We start from the raw sequence: 18,490 nt of genomic DNA on the forward strand, positions 1-18,490 counted from the left end.
CTCGTTTTCAGCCAAGCACTTGCAGTTGTTGAGAGGATATCGAACTCTTCTGTTAGACTGCTTGAAGGAGCAGCAGTTGGTCAGCCATAAAAGTGGTGATTGAGTGTTAATCAAGATCATTGCACCAGTGGCTCTGTCAGTTACTGGCCTTTGTTCACTTGGATTTCTCTGATGCTCCCCTGAGTCTGTCTGTCATTCTCATGTACCATGACGGAGTCTATCAGCAGCACTAGCTGGACCTGCATGTGTTATGAAATATTGAATTCGATTAGACTGGCCATACAAATTCTTTATGTATTGAAATAATTATATGGACTCTACCGTTTATTAATTGCAATCATACTGTATAAACAATGGCAGATGGACCAAGTGCTTTGGAAAACTTGATGCAGAAATTGTCTGTTTGTCTGTTTCTGCCAACAAAAATAGTTACAAACGAAGCCACAGCAGAACCAACCAGTCTGTCTCTGAATCAGTGTTTTGAATGAATAATTTACTTATAAATATGATCACTTGTTTTGTTCCTGAATTAATAATTGTTTTTGAACAAATTGATTGTTTTCTAGATAATTTCTATTATTACAGCATTCATTAATAATGAATATTTTGGTCACACTTTATTTTCATTTCCCATTCTCGCTATTAACAAATAATTAACTATGACTTTTGACTCAATAAACTACTAATTTGCTACTTATTAATAATTAGTAAGTTGGATGTTAAGTTTAGGTATTAGGGATGTAGAATATGGTCATGTAGAATATGTGCTTAATAAGTACTAATTAACAGCCAATTTGTTAATAATATAAATGCTAATAAGCAACCCTATACCAATATTTTGAATTAGCTTTTTTTTCTTTTTTTCTTTTTTTTTCTTTTCAATTTCCATTTTAGCAGTTGTCATTTTTAAGATTTATTTTTTAAGATTTTTAATATTAATATTTATTTCGCTTTAATTTTATTTCAGTGATAGTAATTTTACTTCTGATTTCAGCTTTTCTTATGTCTAGTTTTTGTTCAAGCTGTCATCTAATATTTATATATATTTAGCTTTATTTTAATTACCTCTCATTAAGATAATTCAAGCACAGACTAATTTTTTTTCTTCCTAAATGATTCATTTTTGTGAATGAATCAGTTGAGAGAATGATCCATACCTCACTTTTAAAGACAGTCCCTTGTCGCCACCTACTGGTGTATTTATTGATGTAATAGACAGAAAGTAACTGAAAATGGCAACAAATACTGTAACTATGTTAAGTTTTGTGAGATAAAATAGCATCAGTAATAATTATGATTCATAATGCATCTGCTTATACGTTTTGTAGCTAATTAAATAATTTTGTATCAAAAGCAGAAATAAATGAACAATTTATTTATCAGACACATTAAAGAAATATGTCTTGACTATAATACATGTTATGAATATTGGATTAGTAAAAAATATATAGAGAGAGATTTACAGTGACAGATCGGTATTTACTGTTTAACTTCAAGGGTGGGTAAATACATGAAAAAGGTAAAGGCCAGGTAAAACTAAATTTAGTGTAGTGTATGGCTGCTTTAAGACTTATTTATAGAGTATTGGCTTATGTTTGTTAAATCCAGTGTTTGTGCCTGTGATGACTGTGGCAGAAGTGTTAAAGCACTGTTACTATGAGTGAGACAGAGCTCATCTCTCTCTTGTGTGATTTATACTCAGTAGCTCCTTGAGTAAACACACAGGATAAGACTGCGGCCAGTGGGTCATCTCCTCGCCTCTGTGTTCCCATGGCAACCCGCATGCACTGCTTCAGCCCAGGCTGGACGTGAGAACAGATCTATGATTATGAGCAATAAGAGCCTCTTCATGCACACATGACAGTAGAGTTTCTACACAATTAGGCCATGCCAAGTGTCCCAGGCCAAGTCATGTTGCGTCCAGTCCAAATGGCTTTGTTACCTAAATGGATACACTTAAATAAAAGGATTTAAGATCTGCTTTGAGATTCCACCTTCTTAAAGTGGATATTTCCTTAATTAGAAGGATGACCTGGAGGTGTGCGTGCACATAAAAGACTCTTGGAGGCTTTCAGAATGTTGTATTAGTGGTTCATCTGTACCAGTTTAGTTCCATCTCTAATCAAACACATCGGAACTGGCTAATCAAGGTCTTTGGGTTCACTTGATTAAAGCAAGACATGCCGGTGTGGGGTTAAAGATAAACTAGGTAGGGTGAAAGAGCATCTAATTTATACTTTAGGGTCAATGGGGTAATATGTTTGACGAGTCATCCTGACTAAGTTAGTGAATTCATCTGGATTTGGTAATGCAACAAGGCCTCATTTGTTAATATTATTTGCATTATTTAACATGAAATAACAATAGACAATGCATTTTTACAGCATATATTACTATTATTTATATACTATTATAGTGTTTATTAGGAGATTGAATAAACTTTTTTATATTAAAATTTTTATATGTTTATTATATAATATATGTATATAGATATATACAGTATATATAGCATTCACATTCATTTCTAATTTTTGGTTATGTTTTTAAAGTTTAAATGTTCATCTAAAATTTATATTGTATTTTATTTCAGCTTTATTTCACTTATCAAAAACGATTTTAAATAATTTTAGTTAATGATAACGACACTGCAGTGCATTAACTAATGTAAACAGATACTGATAAACTTTTGATTTAAAAATGTAGTCGTAAATGTTGAAATTAATGCATGCCATAGAAGTATTGTTTATTACTAGCTCATGTTAACGTAGTCAACTAATGTTAAGAAATGAGACCTTGTTGTCTGTTTTATGCAGAATCTATGATGTCTATTTTATAAGATTAAAGTTTATTGTTATATTAGCTGATTTATTTGTTGAATATTTGCTATTGAGAGTTGTGCTTAGCGTTTATATAAGGCTAAGAATCTGTCAAGCATCCTCCTAAACCAGTCTAATTATAAGTTGTTTTTTTTAAGATAGTCTTGTCATTCATTTTCATTTTTCAAAATCTCTACTGTGATCACCCACATACACATATAAGATGTATATGGCACTACAGCACTCTGCAGGATGACATAAGCACAAAAATGCAGAAACTGTATTTGGCCGGATGACACATGTAAACACAGAAATGCGTTCAATTAAGAGCTGCTCTTAAACCTAGTGGGAGTTCCAGCAAAGCAGGTGCGTCTATTATAAATAGCAATAATAATCTTAATAAACAACCTGAACAACACAAGAAGAAATGATTGATTAGAGAAGAGCGATTTGTAGTGGAATTATGTCCCTTGTGACCAATTTCAACATGCTACTGCAAGCAAATAAAACGCGAAACACAATAAGCAGGCAAAAGCAAGTGGGCTGTGCGCCTGATTCGGTCCTAATGAACTGACAGATCAGAAATAATAATCCAGCCACAGGACCATAAGTCACTGTAGAGGTGTAATAATGTCAGCCTTGTTAATTAAGGCTGCGCGGTTTGATATAAATGCACCGGTGTAAGATATATAAACAAGTGTTGCTGGTCATGGTTGTAGTGGCGTAACTGTGCCAAACTAAATCAACTAGTGAGTCGTGGGCTTCTGCTCTTGTGTATCCTGCTGCACTATGAAACACTTATCACCTCCACCAGATAGAAATGATTAGTCAGACACACTTGCTCACAGAACTCGATACCGAGACAGTCTCCCTCTGCTCTTTACCTGTAATTGCAAGGGATGTAGAAACTGTACATTCAAGAGTATTATCATTATTGATTAGTATTGAGTATTCAATCAATATGTGGCCATGTAAAGCCAATAGATGTGCATGTTCTTAAGTCTTATTTTCTAATGATACTTAATGCTCAGTTGAGCCAGTACAACAAAGGACAAACATGCTGAATATCATCTAATGTGTTTATCTGTTGCTAAGGGCCAAACTGGGAATAGTAGAATGTTTTTAATTGAAAATTGTTTAATTGAATTTGCTGATATGGTATGAATGTTTTTGAGGACATTTGCCTTTGGGATGAAAATTCCAATACAGACAGTTCTCTCATGCCGTTGTGTGTATGTTTTTTGAGCATGTCTTTATTGAACCCTGCAGAGACTCAAGCGAGTGTGCTTACGTTGTGTTGAGCCGAGCAGCGCTCTAAAAATGGCCCTCCTCCGCTGCTCATCATGGGGAATTTGAGCCCAAGCAAGATGTACACCTGGAAAGGTCAAAGCTTTAGTGAAAGACTCAGCTGAAATATTGATCTTGACAAGCGGTGCTTTGACACAACCCTGTAAAATAATAAACAGCCAAACAAAGCACCTCCTCCTTGGGAAAAAAAACCCAGAAAGTAAATACCAAAAGACCAGGGGAAATCTGCAAGTACAGTCTGGTATCAGGTGAAGCGCATATGCTGGATAATGCAGCATCATCTGCCGTACGGCCGTAACGTTTTTATTGTAGCAGTAAGTTATGGTTTATAATCAGAGGTACACAGCTCAGCAGGAGTCTCATCTGTTCCTCATTGAAAAGCTCAACTGCCTTTGATTTGTACAGCTGTCACCTGAAATTATATCGCCGTTGTTTCGTGTTGTTGTTTTTCCTCTAATGTTCTGTTAGCGAAGCATTATTGCAATTACAGTCTGCTTTGTGCTAAAGCTCTCGCCGCAGAACAAAATCTCATTTGATAGGGAAAATACCTACTTTTAGCACTTCAAACATTTTTAAAACAAAGCCTTATTAGCAGTCTTTAGAGTGTCATTAAACAGCGTCTCGCCCAGTCAGAACCACGTCAACAAACGCCGCTTGCACCGGCATTCACACCTTTTTAACACTCGCTTTATTGTCGAACGGTTACTCCTGTTCTAATCTAGATCCAAACAAACAGAAATGATAGCGAAATTTGCATTTGTCATAATGCTGCATTAACGCAGTGGTCACACTTTGTTTTTTGTGATAAATGCTATGCTAAAGCACAGATTCAGCTGGTTTGTGGAGACAAATGAGTGCTTTGAATAAATATCTCCTCTTTACTGTTTATTAATATACTAAAAATGATGAATGTGGAACAGGGCGCGTGGAACGCGGTCGTATGGAAAAATGATGGTTGTTGCAGCTCTAAACCTGCTCTTGAGTAATACATCTGGTGCAAAGTGCCGCAGAGCCAGACCTATTACTGTATGGTAAGTTTTTAATCTTTTAAAAAATACGGCCATAAATATCGGAGTTCTCCCTCAGTCGCGCTGGTCTTTTTTGTTCCATGGTAGAAAAACTCACGCACCTGTTCACAAAATTATATATAATTTATCAGTGCATACCGAGACACAAACACCCCTAAATAAACATCACTTTATTTACTTTTTTTAGGATAGTGGGTAATTAGGGACATTTTTGCACTTTGGACAAAGTCAAAATTTCAGAGCAACAAATGAGATATCATCACGTAATGTACACGAGACATGAAGCGTCTCATATGACTAAATTTCCAGATTTCATATTCTAGAGCTTACCCTAAATCAGGGGCTCTCGACCTGTTCTTAATCAGTGAGTATTTCTCAAAAAGAAAGGTTTCATGACCTTTTAATTTATTTAGATGATTTAACAACTTTTTGGTCCATGACTCAAATGACTTTTTTTAGGATAGTGGGTAATTAGGGACATTTTTGCACTTTGGACAAAGTCAAAATTTCAGAGCAACAAATGAGATATCATCACGTAATGTACACGAGACATGAAGCGTCTCATATGACTAAATTTCCAGATTTCATATTCTAGAGCTTACCCTAAATCAGGGGCTCTCAACCTGTTCTTAATCAGTGAGTATTTCTCAAAAAGAAAGGTTTCATGACCTTTTAATTTATTTAGATGATTTAACAACTTTTTGGTCCATGACTCAAATTCTAGGTTCCAAAATTGTGTTGTTTAGATTAACACATGCATAACTGAAGGCATTTAATTGGCTGTATCATACAACTCTGCATTGGATCAATATTTGGTCTTACAAGGTATAGTTTACCAAAAAAATTAAAAGGGTCAATTATTTAATTTTATTTAATTTTATTTATTTATTTTTTCAGTGGAGTCCATACAAGATTGGGTCCAACTGACATTCTTGGTATTTACCTGAAAAAAAAAGGCAATACCAAGTCTTATATGGACTCTATTGGGTTTTTTATTTATTTAAAGGGGTCATAGGATGCGATTTCAAGTTTTCCTTTCTCTTTAGAGTGTTACAAGCTGTTCGTGCATAGATAAGATCCCTAAAGTTGCAAAGACTAAAGTCTCAAACCCAAAGAGATATTCTTTATAAAGACTGGTCCACGCCCTCCTAAAACGCCTTGTTTAAACACGCCCCCACATGTCTACGTCACGATGTGGGAAGATTTGCATAACGCCACCCAAATGTTCACGCAAAGAAAGAAGGCGAAACTTTATTGTTGCTGCCACCGCCGCTGCCATGTTGTGAAGATGCTGTGTGTTTCCTTGCGAAAGCGAAAATACTTTGTGTGGCCTTCCAAAAGAGGGCACGACTAGAAATCAGTGGTTAAGCTGTATTTACAACACTGTTCCAGAACAGTTCAACCCAAATATTCAGATGTGTGCAGCACATTTTATGGAGGACTGTTTCCTGATCCTGGTAGAGTAGACTACAATGCCGGCTGTTCTGACTCACAGACTGTAAGTACGTGTTCATATTTAAAGAATTTGCCACTGATGATTCAAATGCGAGTTTTGAGCAGTTTAGAGTAGCACTTGTTGTTTGTAATTTCTCTGATCACAAATGCAGACATGGTTTTATGTTTACGCAGCGCGATGCAACGCGTAAAAAGACAGTATAAGTCATTATAATCTGTAATTATGTCCCCACTGGATGCAACAATGCCTCGTTTATAATGGGTTTTATTGGTTTTGTCTCGTCGCACCGGGACACTGTATCACAGTGTGGTAAGGGGCGTAACATTTCCGTCACATGCTTGAGGTATTCGGCCAATTACAATGCACTGGATAGCTGGCCAATCAGAGCACACCTCTCTTTTCAGAACGATGAGCTTTGTAAAAATTGATGCGTTTCATAAAGACAGGGCGTAGAGGAAAAACAATAATCCATGTGCCAAATCCACAACTGAAATGAGATTGTCATGTTCACCTACACTGACAACATTTTCCACGATGTGTTGTTCTGCCTCCTAGTGTATTCAGTTTATAATTTTCCTCAGAGATTATGACAGTTCAGAGCTCCATCATCATAACAGATCCAAACATTTCCCAGATTCCAAGTGGCTCCAATCCAAGGCCCCATTTACCCTTCAGAATTATCCAGGATATTGTAAAGGCCATGAGTGGATCAATTATAATTTCCAGGAGTATTGAATTATTGTGCACAATTTCTGGATGTATTCTACAGACATTTCCCAGAGGCCATCTCTCCTCCAGCTACTATATGTGTCCTGACATACTGAAATATGACTGTCCCTTAATTAACTGTCAGATTAATTAGATCAACACCAGACGACAGGCAAAATGTTGCTTTTGATGTCTCTCGCTAGGGGAAGTAAATCGAAATGGATCTTTCTCACTGGGTGCGTGTCAAAAGCAGGTGGCGAAGCCTACAGGTGGCAATGTCACTGTTATTGTATATGGCAATATGTGTTATCTCAAACTGATTTACATGGATGTTATGTCTGCGTGTCACGATGCGTCAAAGCAATGCTCCAAATGTAAGCGCTCTGTCTACCCCAACAGGAAGAAACTTTCATTTTATCCTTTTCTTTGAAGCCAAAGTGTTTCGGTATAGCCTAGAGATCCACAAAAACAAACACGTCTGCTCAGTCAAAAGCAACGCCCTGTGTCTTTAGGCTTTTTAATATATATTTGATGTTTGGTGTAAGCTTGCATTAGCAGTTATTCCCACGGGCTATTAATGAAACATTTGACATTCACTAAACATCAAATTTCAGTTCAAGCAGTAGAATTTCATAGGGTTGGCTTTAATGAAATTCATGCATGTTATCAAAATGCAAGCTTAGCAGGAATTGGAAGGAGACAACAACTCAAGGCTGAAAACTGTAAGGTTGGGTTCATTTCATTGGCTGCTCCTCTGAACTCTGTACATTCAATGACTAACTGGTTTTCTCCTTTCTGATTAGGATTGGGTTGGAATTTATGTGATTTTATATGAATTTAATTTCAGAGTTGTCTTACTTTTTGCTTTTTTCTATTACAGGCCTTTCCATGCATATCGACAGGAATTTATGGTAAGGAAAATGTCTATTCATCCTCTAAACCTTTTCAGTGTAGGCTATGTACTGTATATGAGTGATTCTGAGCGTGTACATGAAGCATGTGTGTGGTTTAGATAGCAACTTACATGTATGCTGGTAATGTGTGCATATAATGTAGGTATGAAAAAGCTGATGATGAGCAAATTACCTCTACAGTCTTTTCATGTCTTTAAATTCTCCCATCATTTGATTCTGCCTTTCATTTTCAAAATTGCCTCATTTTTTGTTTGTTTGTTTTGTTTGTTTGTTTGTTTAAAGAAGTATGTTGAAGTCTGCATAAATGAATAATGTTCCTGTTATGTGTGTGTACGTTACCATTCAAAAGTTTGTATTTGTATTATTATTTTAATATATTTTAAATAGAATTTATTCCTGTGATGGCAAAGCTGACTTTATAGCAGCTATTATTTTAGTCTTCAGTGTCTTATGATCCTTCAGAAATTATTCTGATGTGCTGATTTCGTGCTCAGCGTTTAACTTTTACTTAAACCAGATATTATGTTGCTTCTCTAATTTTACATGCAAGTATAGTCGAAATCACAACACAGCTATTGTCTTTGTCTTATGTGTATTTGACTTCATCAGGTGACGGCTTGATTATAAATCAGGATTTTTGTGCAGATTAACATCTTGGAAGGGACAGCTGGTTATGTAGTCTTAATGGATCGGGTTTCAGTCACTATTTCATATTAATTCGGTTGTCTGACAATAGAAACAGTCAAATAGTTTGAGAATTTGGCTGCATCAAATTACAGTATGTGAGCACAGAGATGCAAACAAATGTAATAACAAATAATAAATTTACATTTTGCGAAGCGAGCTGCCCTGTCCTGCAAATAATGTAAACAGGCTTGTGTAAGTAAATTGCTCAGTGCAAAGAAAGAGAAGTAATGGGAAACTGGTATTTCTATGTTCTTTTTTTCATGTGTCTAATAGACATGAACAAGTTATTTGAAAGTCATCTATGACCTTTGAAACATGTCTAGTCTTCATGCTCTATGTTGAGTATGGTTTCACTAATAATAAACATACATTTGCATAAAGCATCCATATTTGTCTATGGCCATGTTGATTAGAGTTTTAAAAACTTGGAAAGTATTAATTTAAGGTACATTTAGAACAGATAAAAATGTGCGATTAAGTTGCGATTAATCACAAGTTAACTCATGTCAATCATGTGATTAATCGCGATTAAATATTTGAATCGATTGACAGCCCTAATATCTATCTATCTATCTATTTATCTATCTATCTATCTATATACTATACAGTGGGGAAAAAAAGTATTTAGTCAGCCACCAATTGTGCAAGTTCTCCCACTTAAAAAGATGAGAGAGGCCTGTAATTTTCATCATAGGTATACCTCAACTATGAGACAAAATGAGAAAAAAAATCCAGAAAATCACATTGTAGGATTTTTAAAGAATTTATGTATTATCAATATTGAATATATATTATCAATATACATTCTGAATTCTGAAAAAAAGTATCATGGGTTCCATATATATGTATGTTTGGAACTCATGATACTTTTTCAGATTTCTTTTATGTATTGATTGTTCAAAAGAACAGCATTTGTGTGAAATCATTTTTGTAACTTTATAAATGTCTTTACTGTCACTTTTGATCAATTTAATCCTTGCTGAATAAAAGTATGCGATTTAAAGAAAAAGAAACACTTGAACAGTAGTGTATAATGTACGTGTGTGTATGTGTGAGATTCTGCCACAAGAAAGTGCCTTTGAGATCTCAGCACTTCAGAAAGAATGCAGTTATGTTTGATTCAATAAATAATCTGCAACCTGCCTCTCCAGCACTGCGTAATTGTTCAGATCATCACAGAGAGGGAAAGCATTTACTCTGAAAGCAAGAAGAGCACTCAAATATCATGATCAAAGAGCTAATAACCTAGAATACTTCCCCAAGCTGGCGTTTTCTTGTTTCTTTCGGCCAAAAAGACAGTAAATGCTCGTTTAGGAGGGAAATTAATTTCATACCATGGCAGTCATGAACGTTTGTTTTTAAAACATTCTCAAATAAGCTGAAGGAACATTTGCTCTCTTCTTCAATGAGACAAACACGATCCATGTGGCCACGTCACCAGATTAACCAGCTCCAACATGTAGAACTGTCACTCACAGCCAACCAGAGCTGACACCCCATCTCTCTTTTTCACTGCATCATGGGAGCTGAGGTCCAGGCTGACAGATGATCGGGGTACAGAGGGTAAGGCGTAAAGGGGCTGTTCTGTGGGGTTGGAAACGTGGACAGCAGGCAGGTAGAAAAATGAGGCCTCACTCCCAGCTGACAGTCCAATCCCTCAGCCCACACCATTAGCACAGGTAGAGCTTTCACACACATGGCGTATTGGAGGAGATGCCACCCATAAACAAACTGGAGCCTGCCGCCAGCAGAGGGTTGGATGGTATGATAGAGGTTATTAAGTCCGACACTCATAGCCTATCAATCAATGACACGAGAGACGGGTTAAAGCGGGTTATTTCTTTTTCAGTGAGGATGTGAAGGACTGGCAAATCTATCCGTGTCTTACATAGTGCGGACACAGGCAAAGCACAGAGGTGGACAAAGGTTGCATCATCCTTTACTCTGTCTGGATCTAGCATTCACACTATTTCTTCTTTTTTTCCTGGATATGCAATTGGTTCATTAAAAGCAAAAGTTTTTAGTCACAAAAGCTCTGTTTTGAAATCTGAAATAGAAATCTTACACCCGCCAGTGCCAATAGCGTAGTGGGCAGCACGCTGACATGTAGCACTGTTGTGTTTTGGGCGTCTCGAGGCCCTGATTTCCGGCTCGTGGACCTTTCCTGATCCTGCCCCCCTCTCTCTTCCAATTCGCTTCCTGTCCACTTACTGTCCTATCGAAAAAAATCTTTAAAAAATAAATAACATCCCTATTTTATAATCTGAAAAAAAGCTACAACTTTATTTTGTAAGTTTGACTTTATTCTCAAAATATTTATGTTTTAATCTTATGTTGCAATTTTATTGCAACATTTCATTATTCTCAACAGATTATTCTCAAAACCTTTTTAATATTTATTTTTGAAATGTTAAGTTTTAGTATGGCACAAAAACTGCGTTGTACATTAAGAAATATGTTATTTTATATTTTACATTTTGTGTATTTTGTTCATTTTATTTATTTATTCATTTGTAAATGTAAACATTTTTAAGTGTTTTTTTTTAAATTATTTCTTATATAATTTATTTTCCAAACAAAAAATTATAAGTCTGTTAATGCTTTAATACTGGGGAATAATAATAATAATAGTAATAGCAATTGTCAATTAATTGCGATTAATTGCATCCAAAATAAAAGTTTGTGTTTATGTAATATGTGTGTGTGTGTGTGTGTGTGTGTGTGTGTGTGTGTGTGTGTGTGTGTATATATATATATAAATAAAAATAAAAAAGACAATTACATTACAGTATTGATCATTTTGGGGTAAAATTCGCTTACAGTACTGGTTCTGAAAATGTCACAACACAAAACAAAAATAATAATAACAATAACTGTTTTTTTTTTCTGTAACTGTTTGCAGTTAAATATACACTTTTGCATGAAAAAAAAAAAATCTAAAGTAGTATTAATTACTTTGTAGCCTGTTGTTAGGCCCAGATGTAGTGGGAGGGTTGATTTCACATTGGAAAATAACAGAATCACAGTAGGAAATGTGTGTGTGTGTGTGTGTGTGACATGGTTTAGTGAAAAGTAAATGGTAGGTGATAATTTTAGCATGTGGGACACCACCAATACATATGGCTTTTCAAGGTCACACACTGACAGGCCTGGTTTGGCCATCTATATGTGTGTCTCTAGAAAATAACAGAATCACAGTAGGAAATGCTGCTGCGGTGTGTGTGTGTGTGACATGGTTTAGTGAAAAGTAAATGGTAGGTGATAATTTTAGCATGTGGGACACCACCAATACATATGGCTTTTCAAGGTCACACACTGACAGGCCTGGTTTGGGCATCTATATGTGTGTCTCTATTAGGGATGGGAAGATTCACCGATTCGCTCGGTGCATCGACATAAAAAGTTAACGATGCGATGCATCGGTTTAAAAAGTGTGCATCGGCTACAAGTTGCCATTTATATCGTGATGCATCGTTTCAAACATATTTGCATCAGTAAAAAACGATTTATTTATATATAATTACTAGTGGATGGCTACACATTTATTGTTTAGAAAGTGACCCATAATCTGTGACCAATATTTTATATGTAGATTGATTTCTCCTCTCTAAACTGTTTCTCAAGCGCACTCTCTCATCACCGCTGCTGCTGCGTGAATATGAACCATCACAACACCACTACAGAGACCTGAGGAAAAACGGGGATTAAAGTCCAAAACCTGACTTGAAATAATCTAACAAATCAATCGGGGCTAAAGCGGTTCCATTAACGACAAATTAAATTCACACAATCTCACTAATTTGTGCATGCTTATTCTTAAGCAGACCTTAATGTCGATCATGGATCAAATCGATCCACCATGGCTAACAGCGAATATATCTGTGCTGTGTAATGCATTTGAGACGTTGTGTTTTCCTCAGTGCATAACTGACATGTCACAGGTATATTTTTCATTTGTAAATGTTATAAAGTCATGCAAACATGTCCATTTTGCTGTCAGGAGTGGACGAGGCACGCAAAAGCAACGAGCGCTGCTGCGCGCATACACAGACAGAGCGCAATCGAATAGGAGCGCAATAATTCTGAGTAAAATATACATTTTGCTAAAAAAAATTGTTTTTGGACATTAAATGTGTCTTTTGTAGAATTTTAAACCTACACATAAATTGTATTTTTATGATAGCAGTAACTGTAACTATTGTAATAGGTAAATCAAATGTAAGCTAGTAGGCTACTAATTACTAAGCTCAAATAATGTGTGTTTCTTATAGCAGTTAAAATGTAGTCATTTTCTTTATTATTTATTTTCATTTTTAAATCAGTGGTTTTAACTTTTAATTTAGTTATTTTAATGCTTTATAGAGCAATTTTAGATTATGTTCTGATGTTCTGCTATCTGTTCTGCAAACTATAAAAGGTACAGCTGTGTCCCAGTTACATTTTTATAGTATAGCATCCTCACTAGTTCATTTTTGGATGCATTCATTGCATAAAATACTAATAAAGAAGATATGTACACACAATTCAAAAGTTTGGGGACAGTAATATTTTTTTTTTGTTTTTGAAAGTATTTTCTTCTGCTCACTAATGATGCATTTATTTGATAGAAATCACAGTTAAACAGTAATATTTTGAATTATTATTATTGAAAATAACTCCTAAAATGATGGCAGAATTGAATTAGCAGCTATTACTCTGTAGTCTGCAGTGTCACATGATATTTCAGAAGTTATTCTAATATGCTAATCATCTATGTTAAAAACAGTTGTGTTGCTTATATATATGTTATATATATATTTCATTTTTCAGGATTCTAATACAAATATATAAATTTTTTCAGGATTCTTGAATGAATAACAAGTACAAAAGAACAGCATTTATTTGAAAAGTGTTTTTTATAACATTGCAACATTTTTATTGTAACTTAAAATCAATTTAAATTAAATTTTAATTCATTAAAAAACTTTTGAGTGGTAGTTTATGTATAATGTCAATATTCTTTATTGCATATATTTTTATGTATACAATAATGTAAATTTTACATTATAGCATTATGGATTATTTGTGGATTTTTTATTTTATTCATTTTATTACTGTGACGTGTACGTACTGTATTGCTAATTTTAAGTATTTTTTTTTATAAAATATCCATGCTGTATAATGTACTTAAATATGAATAATTAAGCTTTCCACTCTAAATCTTTCAGTCATGTAACGCTGACTTTGTTTATATACTGCTGTAATCCATCTGCTGACCCCACTAAGACACTGCAGTTAGGAATTTGCCTTGTGAGCAGTATTTTCCTATTCTCTTAATCCCAGTAAGCTCATATTTGCAATAAACAGAATTATATTAAGACTTCAGACTGCTTGTGAAGGACGTGTTACAGCTACAATACTAACACTTTGCATATGGAAGAACAAGAAGCCTTATCATGCTCAAGAAATCCTGCGTTTCCTAAAAATTAAGAGATTTAATATGGATCTTTGTTCATTAATCAGGATGTACTCTGTGCAAGAGGAATTGTAAAGAGGAATATAAATGGAGTAGTTCTATGAACAACTCGTAGTCACACACTCACTTAGAAAAGCATACAAACAAATAAAACTTTGTGGGTGCCACTCTCATTCCTCTGGGTTTCTTAGAATAGATTGCATAACAGATTTCTGGGCCGCTTTTACCTGCGGGAGCAGAGGTCAGTTTAATTTATTGTGATTGTTTGGCCAAAGCAAAGCCTGCAGGTAGATTATGAACTGAAGGGAAGTGTGGATTAATTACAGAGTATTTAGCCAGAGAGGACAAAACACAGCAAGTGCCGTAAAAGGGATTTATTGTTCTGTTCTAATGGCGTGTCTTCACCCTAATTCTTGGCTGATCTTTTTACTGACTTCTAACATTGCTTCTGATTGATTTATTTATTTACAGCTGCTGATACTGCTTTCCCCACATATTTTCTATTTTCACCCCCATGTTGTCTGCATGTTTTAGGAATATAACTTTTTCAGATATTCACCTGATATCCAGTTTATTTAGGCACTTTATCTAGCCCGTTGTTTCAGATGATGATCCAATGATGAGTGCCTTTAGAAATACCTTTTTTTTCTGAGATTTTAATGCCTTTTATAGGTGCAGATATGTATGGACTCAATGTGTTGAATCACTAGGCCATCGTTCTGATACCTAAATATGTTTTACAATGAACTTCAGAAGGGAGATACTCTGATAATGCTCTGGTAATATTTCAACATAATGATAAAGCTGAGCATAAGAACTCCTCTAAAATGTTGAAAATATTTGATGTTCCCTGCTGATTGTTGCAGATGTTATCACAGTAATATTATTTCAGTTGAAGGGATAGTTCATCCAAAAATTAAAATTCTATTATCGTTTACTCACCCTCATGTCTTTCCAAACCTGTATGATTTTCTATCATCTGTGGAAGACAAAATAAGATGTGAAGAATGTTGGTCACTAACCAATTTTGGTATCTGTTGTGTAGCGAATCAGCTCATGGGGAAATATGAATAATTAATCATAACTAGTTATAATTAATTATAAATATTTAGATCCGCTGTAGATATTTACAGTGTCTTCCTGTGTCTTTCCTATGGAAATTGTAGTGAGAGGGGTAATTCTCAACATGCCATTAGGTCGTAAATGTATCGTGGTTGCCATGGGGACCAGGGGGGCCTGGTATCGTTGCAGACATCCTGGCACCCAGTTTATTGGGTGAGGGGACTGTGACTATTTGTTAATCTAATGAATAACTGATTTGTTAAATCAAATGAAAAATTGTGTGTTTGATTGGTCCAGACGCTACAGTTGGTTATGTTAGTTGTATGTTGGTACTGTTGTTTCAATCTCAGGGGAGTCCCCTAAACTTCAACTTCCAGAGAGATCATTTCATAGGTAATATGGATGACTCCACTCAGATCTTTCACAAAATATTTAAAGATTCATCACTGTCCTTTCCAGTCAGTGCAAGAGTCAGGAAAAGAGAGATGAGTTATAAAATGCCTGAGCTGCAAACCTCCTAGTCCAGGAGCCAAGCAGTGAAAAACTGAGAGAAGATGAGCATTTGACATGAACATGTGACTAGGTCCCCAGATATTCTATTCACTACATTCCATTTTGTCAGGCATCCCAGAATACACAGTTGAAACCCCATGCAAGAAGGATAATTTGCTGTGCTGATAGCATCTCTATCTATAACAGTGAGAATGCCATTACTGGCTTGGCATGTGAGAAATGCATTAGTTCATCGAGAGCATCCTGGGACATAAGTGCATGTATGCACTACACTGTTAACTTCACAATAAGGTGCATTAGGCCTGGCTTGTAAATTGGAGCCCGGGCTCTTAGCCACCTTAAGATGCCTCCACTTATATGTGTAATATATCATGGTACAGCCGTGCCGCAGCACCTCACACTCCGACAATTGTGATTGATGACTGAAGGTTAACCTTCGCGGGCCAGGGTGTATGTTCACTATACCGCATTGGGGAAGAGTAATGGAGATGGGGTTTTCTGATGGAAGCTGGGCTGCAGTGAGAAGGGGGTTGGGTTCTTCCCGCAGGAATACAGTAAAAAAAAACAAAAAAAAAACAGACATTTTAAAATGCTTTGTTATTATTATTATGCTTTTAACTTTTTATTTTTATTTATTTTTTTACTTTTATTCAGCAAGCATGCATATAATTGGTCAAAAGTGACAGTAAATCCTTAGCATTGTTCCAAAAAATATATATTTCACATAAATGCTGTTCTTTGATCTTTCTATTAATTAAAGAAACCTGAAAACAATGTCACATTTAAAATATATATATATATATTAAGAACTTTCCAAGTGTGATCATAATAAAAAATGTTTCTTGAGCAACAAAATATCATGTAAGAAGGATTTCTGAAGGATCATGTGACACTGAATATTGGAGTAACGGCTGCTGAAAATTCAGCTTTGCCATCAGAGAAATAAATTGCATTTTAAAATATAATAAAATAGAAAAGAGTTATTTTATATATATATAATATTATATTATTTTATAATATTGCTTTAAATTGTAATAATATTTAAACATTTTATTTTTACTGTATTTATTTAAAACAAGGAAATAAATAAATAAATAACTCCATGAGACTTCTTTCAAAAACATATAGAATCTACAATTTTGAACTGCATTTTTTTATTTATTTTTGCAGGTTTGATTTTTTTCAGCCTATATAGATTCAAAGTAATATTTAGAGTTTAATCAAGTACTATTGAAACATCTCTTTTATAACACTCTCAAATAAGAATGATAAATTGCTGTAGATTTGACATAGAGATTCAACTTTGCAGAAACTATATTCCCTCGTCGTAAAGTTAACTTCTTGAAAATCCTACCCACACAAAATAGTGTTACAAGCACAAAAGGGACCATAAAAATACATATAAGCACCTCATCCCTCTAGGTTTTGGGGTCACGCTCACTCTGGAAGTTCTTCTTTTAATATGAGATAGATTAGCTTTGTGTTTATCCCTGGTCCAGCTCACCATGGCCCTGCTAGATTTACAGAGCTTCACAGAAGGCATTTGTGCCCTGCGTGAAATCATTCTGAAAAGCCAAGCAGTGGGTGTTTTTTTCCCTATTGTGTTAAAGTTGAGCAAAAGCGGATGAGCATATCGTCTTCAGCACTGCATGTTCCAGCTCTGTCATGATCTCTCACATCTGAGGGCATCAAAGCAGGAAGTCACGCTTTCATCTGCTCTTATAAGTCCAGACAACACTGCACCCTCTTTCTCTCGGATGTATTTCTCATCAGTATGACATCAGTCTGATTTCTATATGACAGACTGTGGCAGCCGTAGACATTCATTTAGCCCCCTGCCCCAACCAACATGATGAATCAATTACAGTGGCCGCCCTGTTTTCAGAGGTTTAATAAAATCTATTGCTCTATTTCAGTGCTTCTTAAAGTACAGGCTCCTAAACCAAACTAGGTCACGTACCTGTAAATGTTCGGCCGCAGCATGTTTTAATAATATGTGCAGTTATTTCTTTAGTAAGGTTAGCTGAAATGGCAAAGAGCAAATGTTCTCTTTTCGTTCTATTCTTCCACATAGTTTGTGCTACTGTGACCATGCAACAATATTTTTTATTCCAGTGCAAATATATAGGATTCTTTAAAAGCAGCTCATTTACGCTTCTTTATTTTTGTGTATTTAGTGTACATTGTCTATTTAGTGTAGTGTATATAAAATTATATCACATATATATGCATATACTGTATATACTGTATGTATATACACACTTAATTGTGACTTAATTGTTTTCTTTTAGATGATTGATGAATAATTGTTTAATAGTTGATTTTGCATGTTTTCTTCACTATAATTCTGCTAATGACCGATTAATCAATCTTTTACATTATAGATCAATCCAAAAACAATTCATTGTTTTTGGATTTATGGTTTAAATATGGTTTACTTGTTTGCTTTTTTTCTGATAGGATATGTCAATTTTTTAAAATAAAATAAAAATAAAATAAAATAATGTTTAAGTGTTTTGATTTTATATATATATATATATATA

General features: G+C 34.9%; 1 protein-coding gene across 1 annotated transcript in view; it reads left to right on the top strand.

Annotated features, from left to right (window-relative positions):
• Positions 1 to 18,490, top strand: part of LOC107600572 (O-acetyl-ADP-ribose deacetylase MACROD2-like) — a 607,387-nt gene that overhangs the window by 429,301 nt on the left and 159,596 nt on the right. The window contains exon 7 of the mRNA XM_016292504.1: positions 8,197 to 8,280. Coding sequence (XP_016147990.1) covers positions 8,197 to 8,280 — 84 coding nt within the window. The remainder of the gene's footprint in view (positions 1 to 8,196; positions 8,281 to 18,490) is intronic.

This window comes from Sinocyclocheilus grahami, unplaced genomic scaffold (assembly GCF_001515645.1).
Source record: "Sinocyclocheilus grahami isolate Dianchi unplaced genomic scaffold, SAMN03320097.WGS_v1.1 scaffold286.1, whole genome shotgun sequence".
NCBI lineage: Eukaryota > Metazoa > Chordata > Actinopteri > Cypriniformes > Cyprinidae > Sinocyclocheilus > Sinocyclocheilus grahami.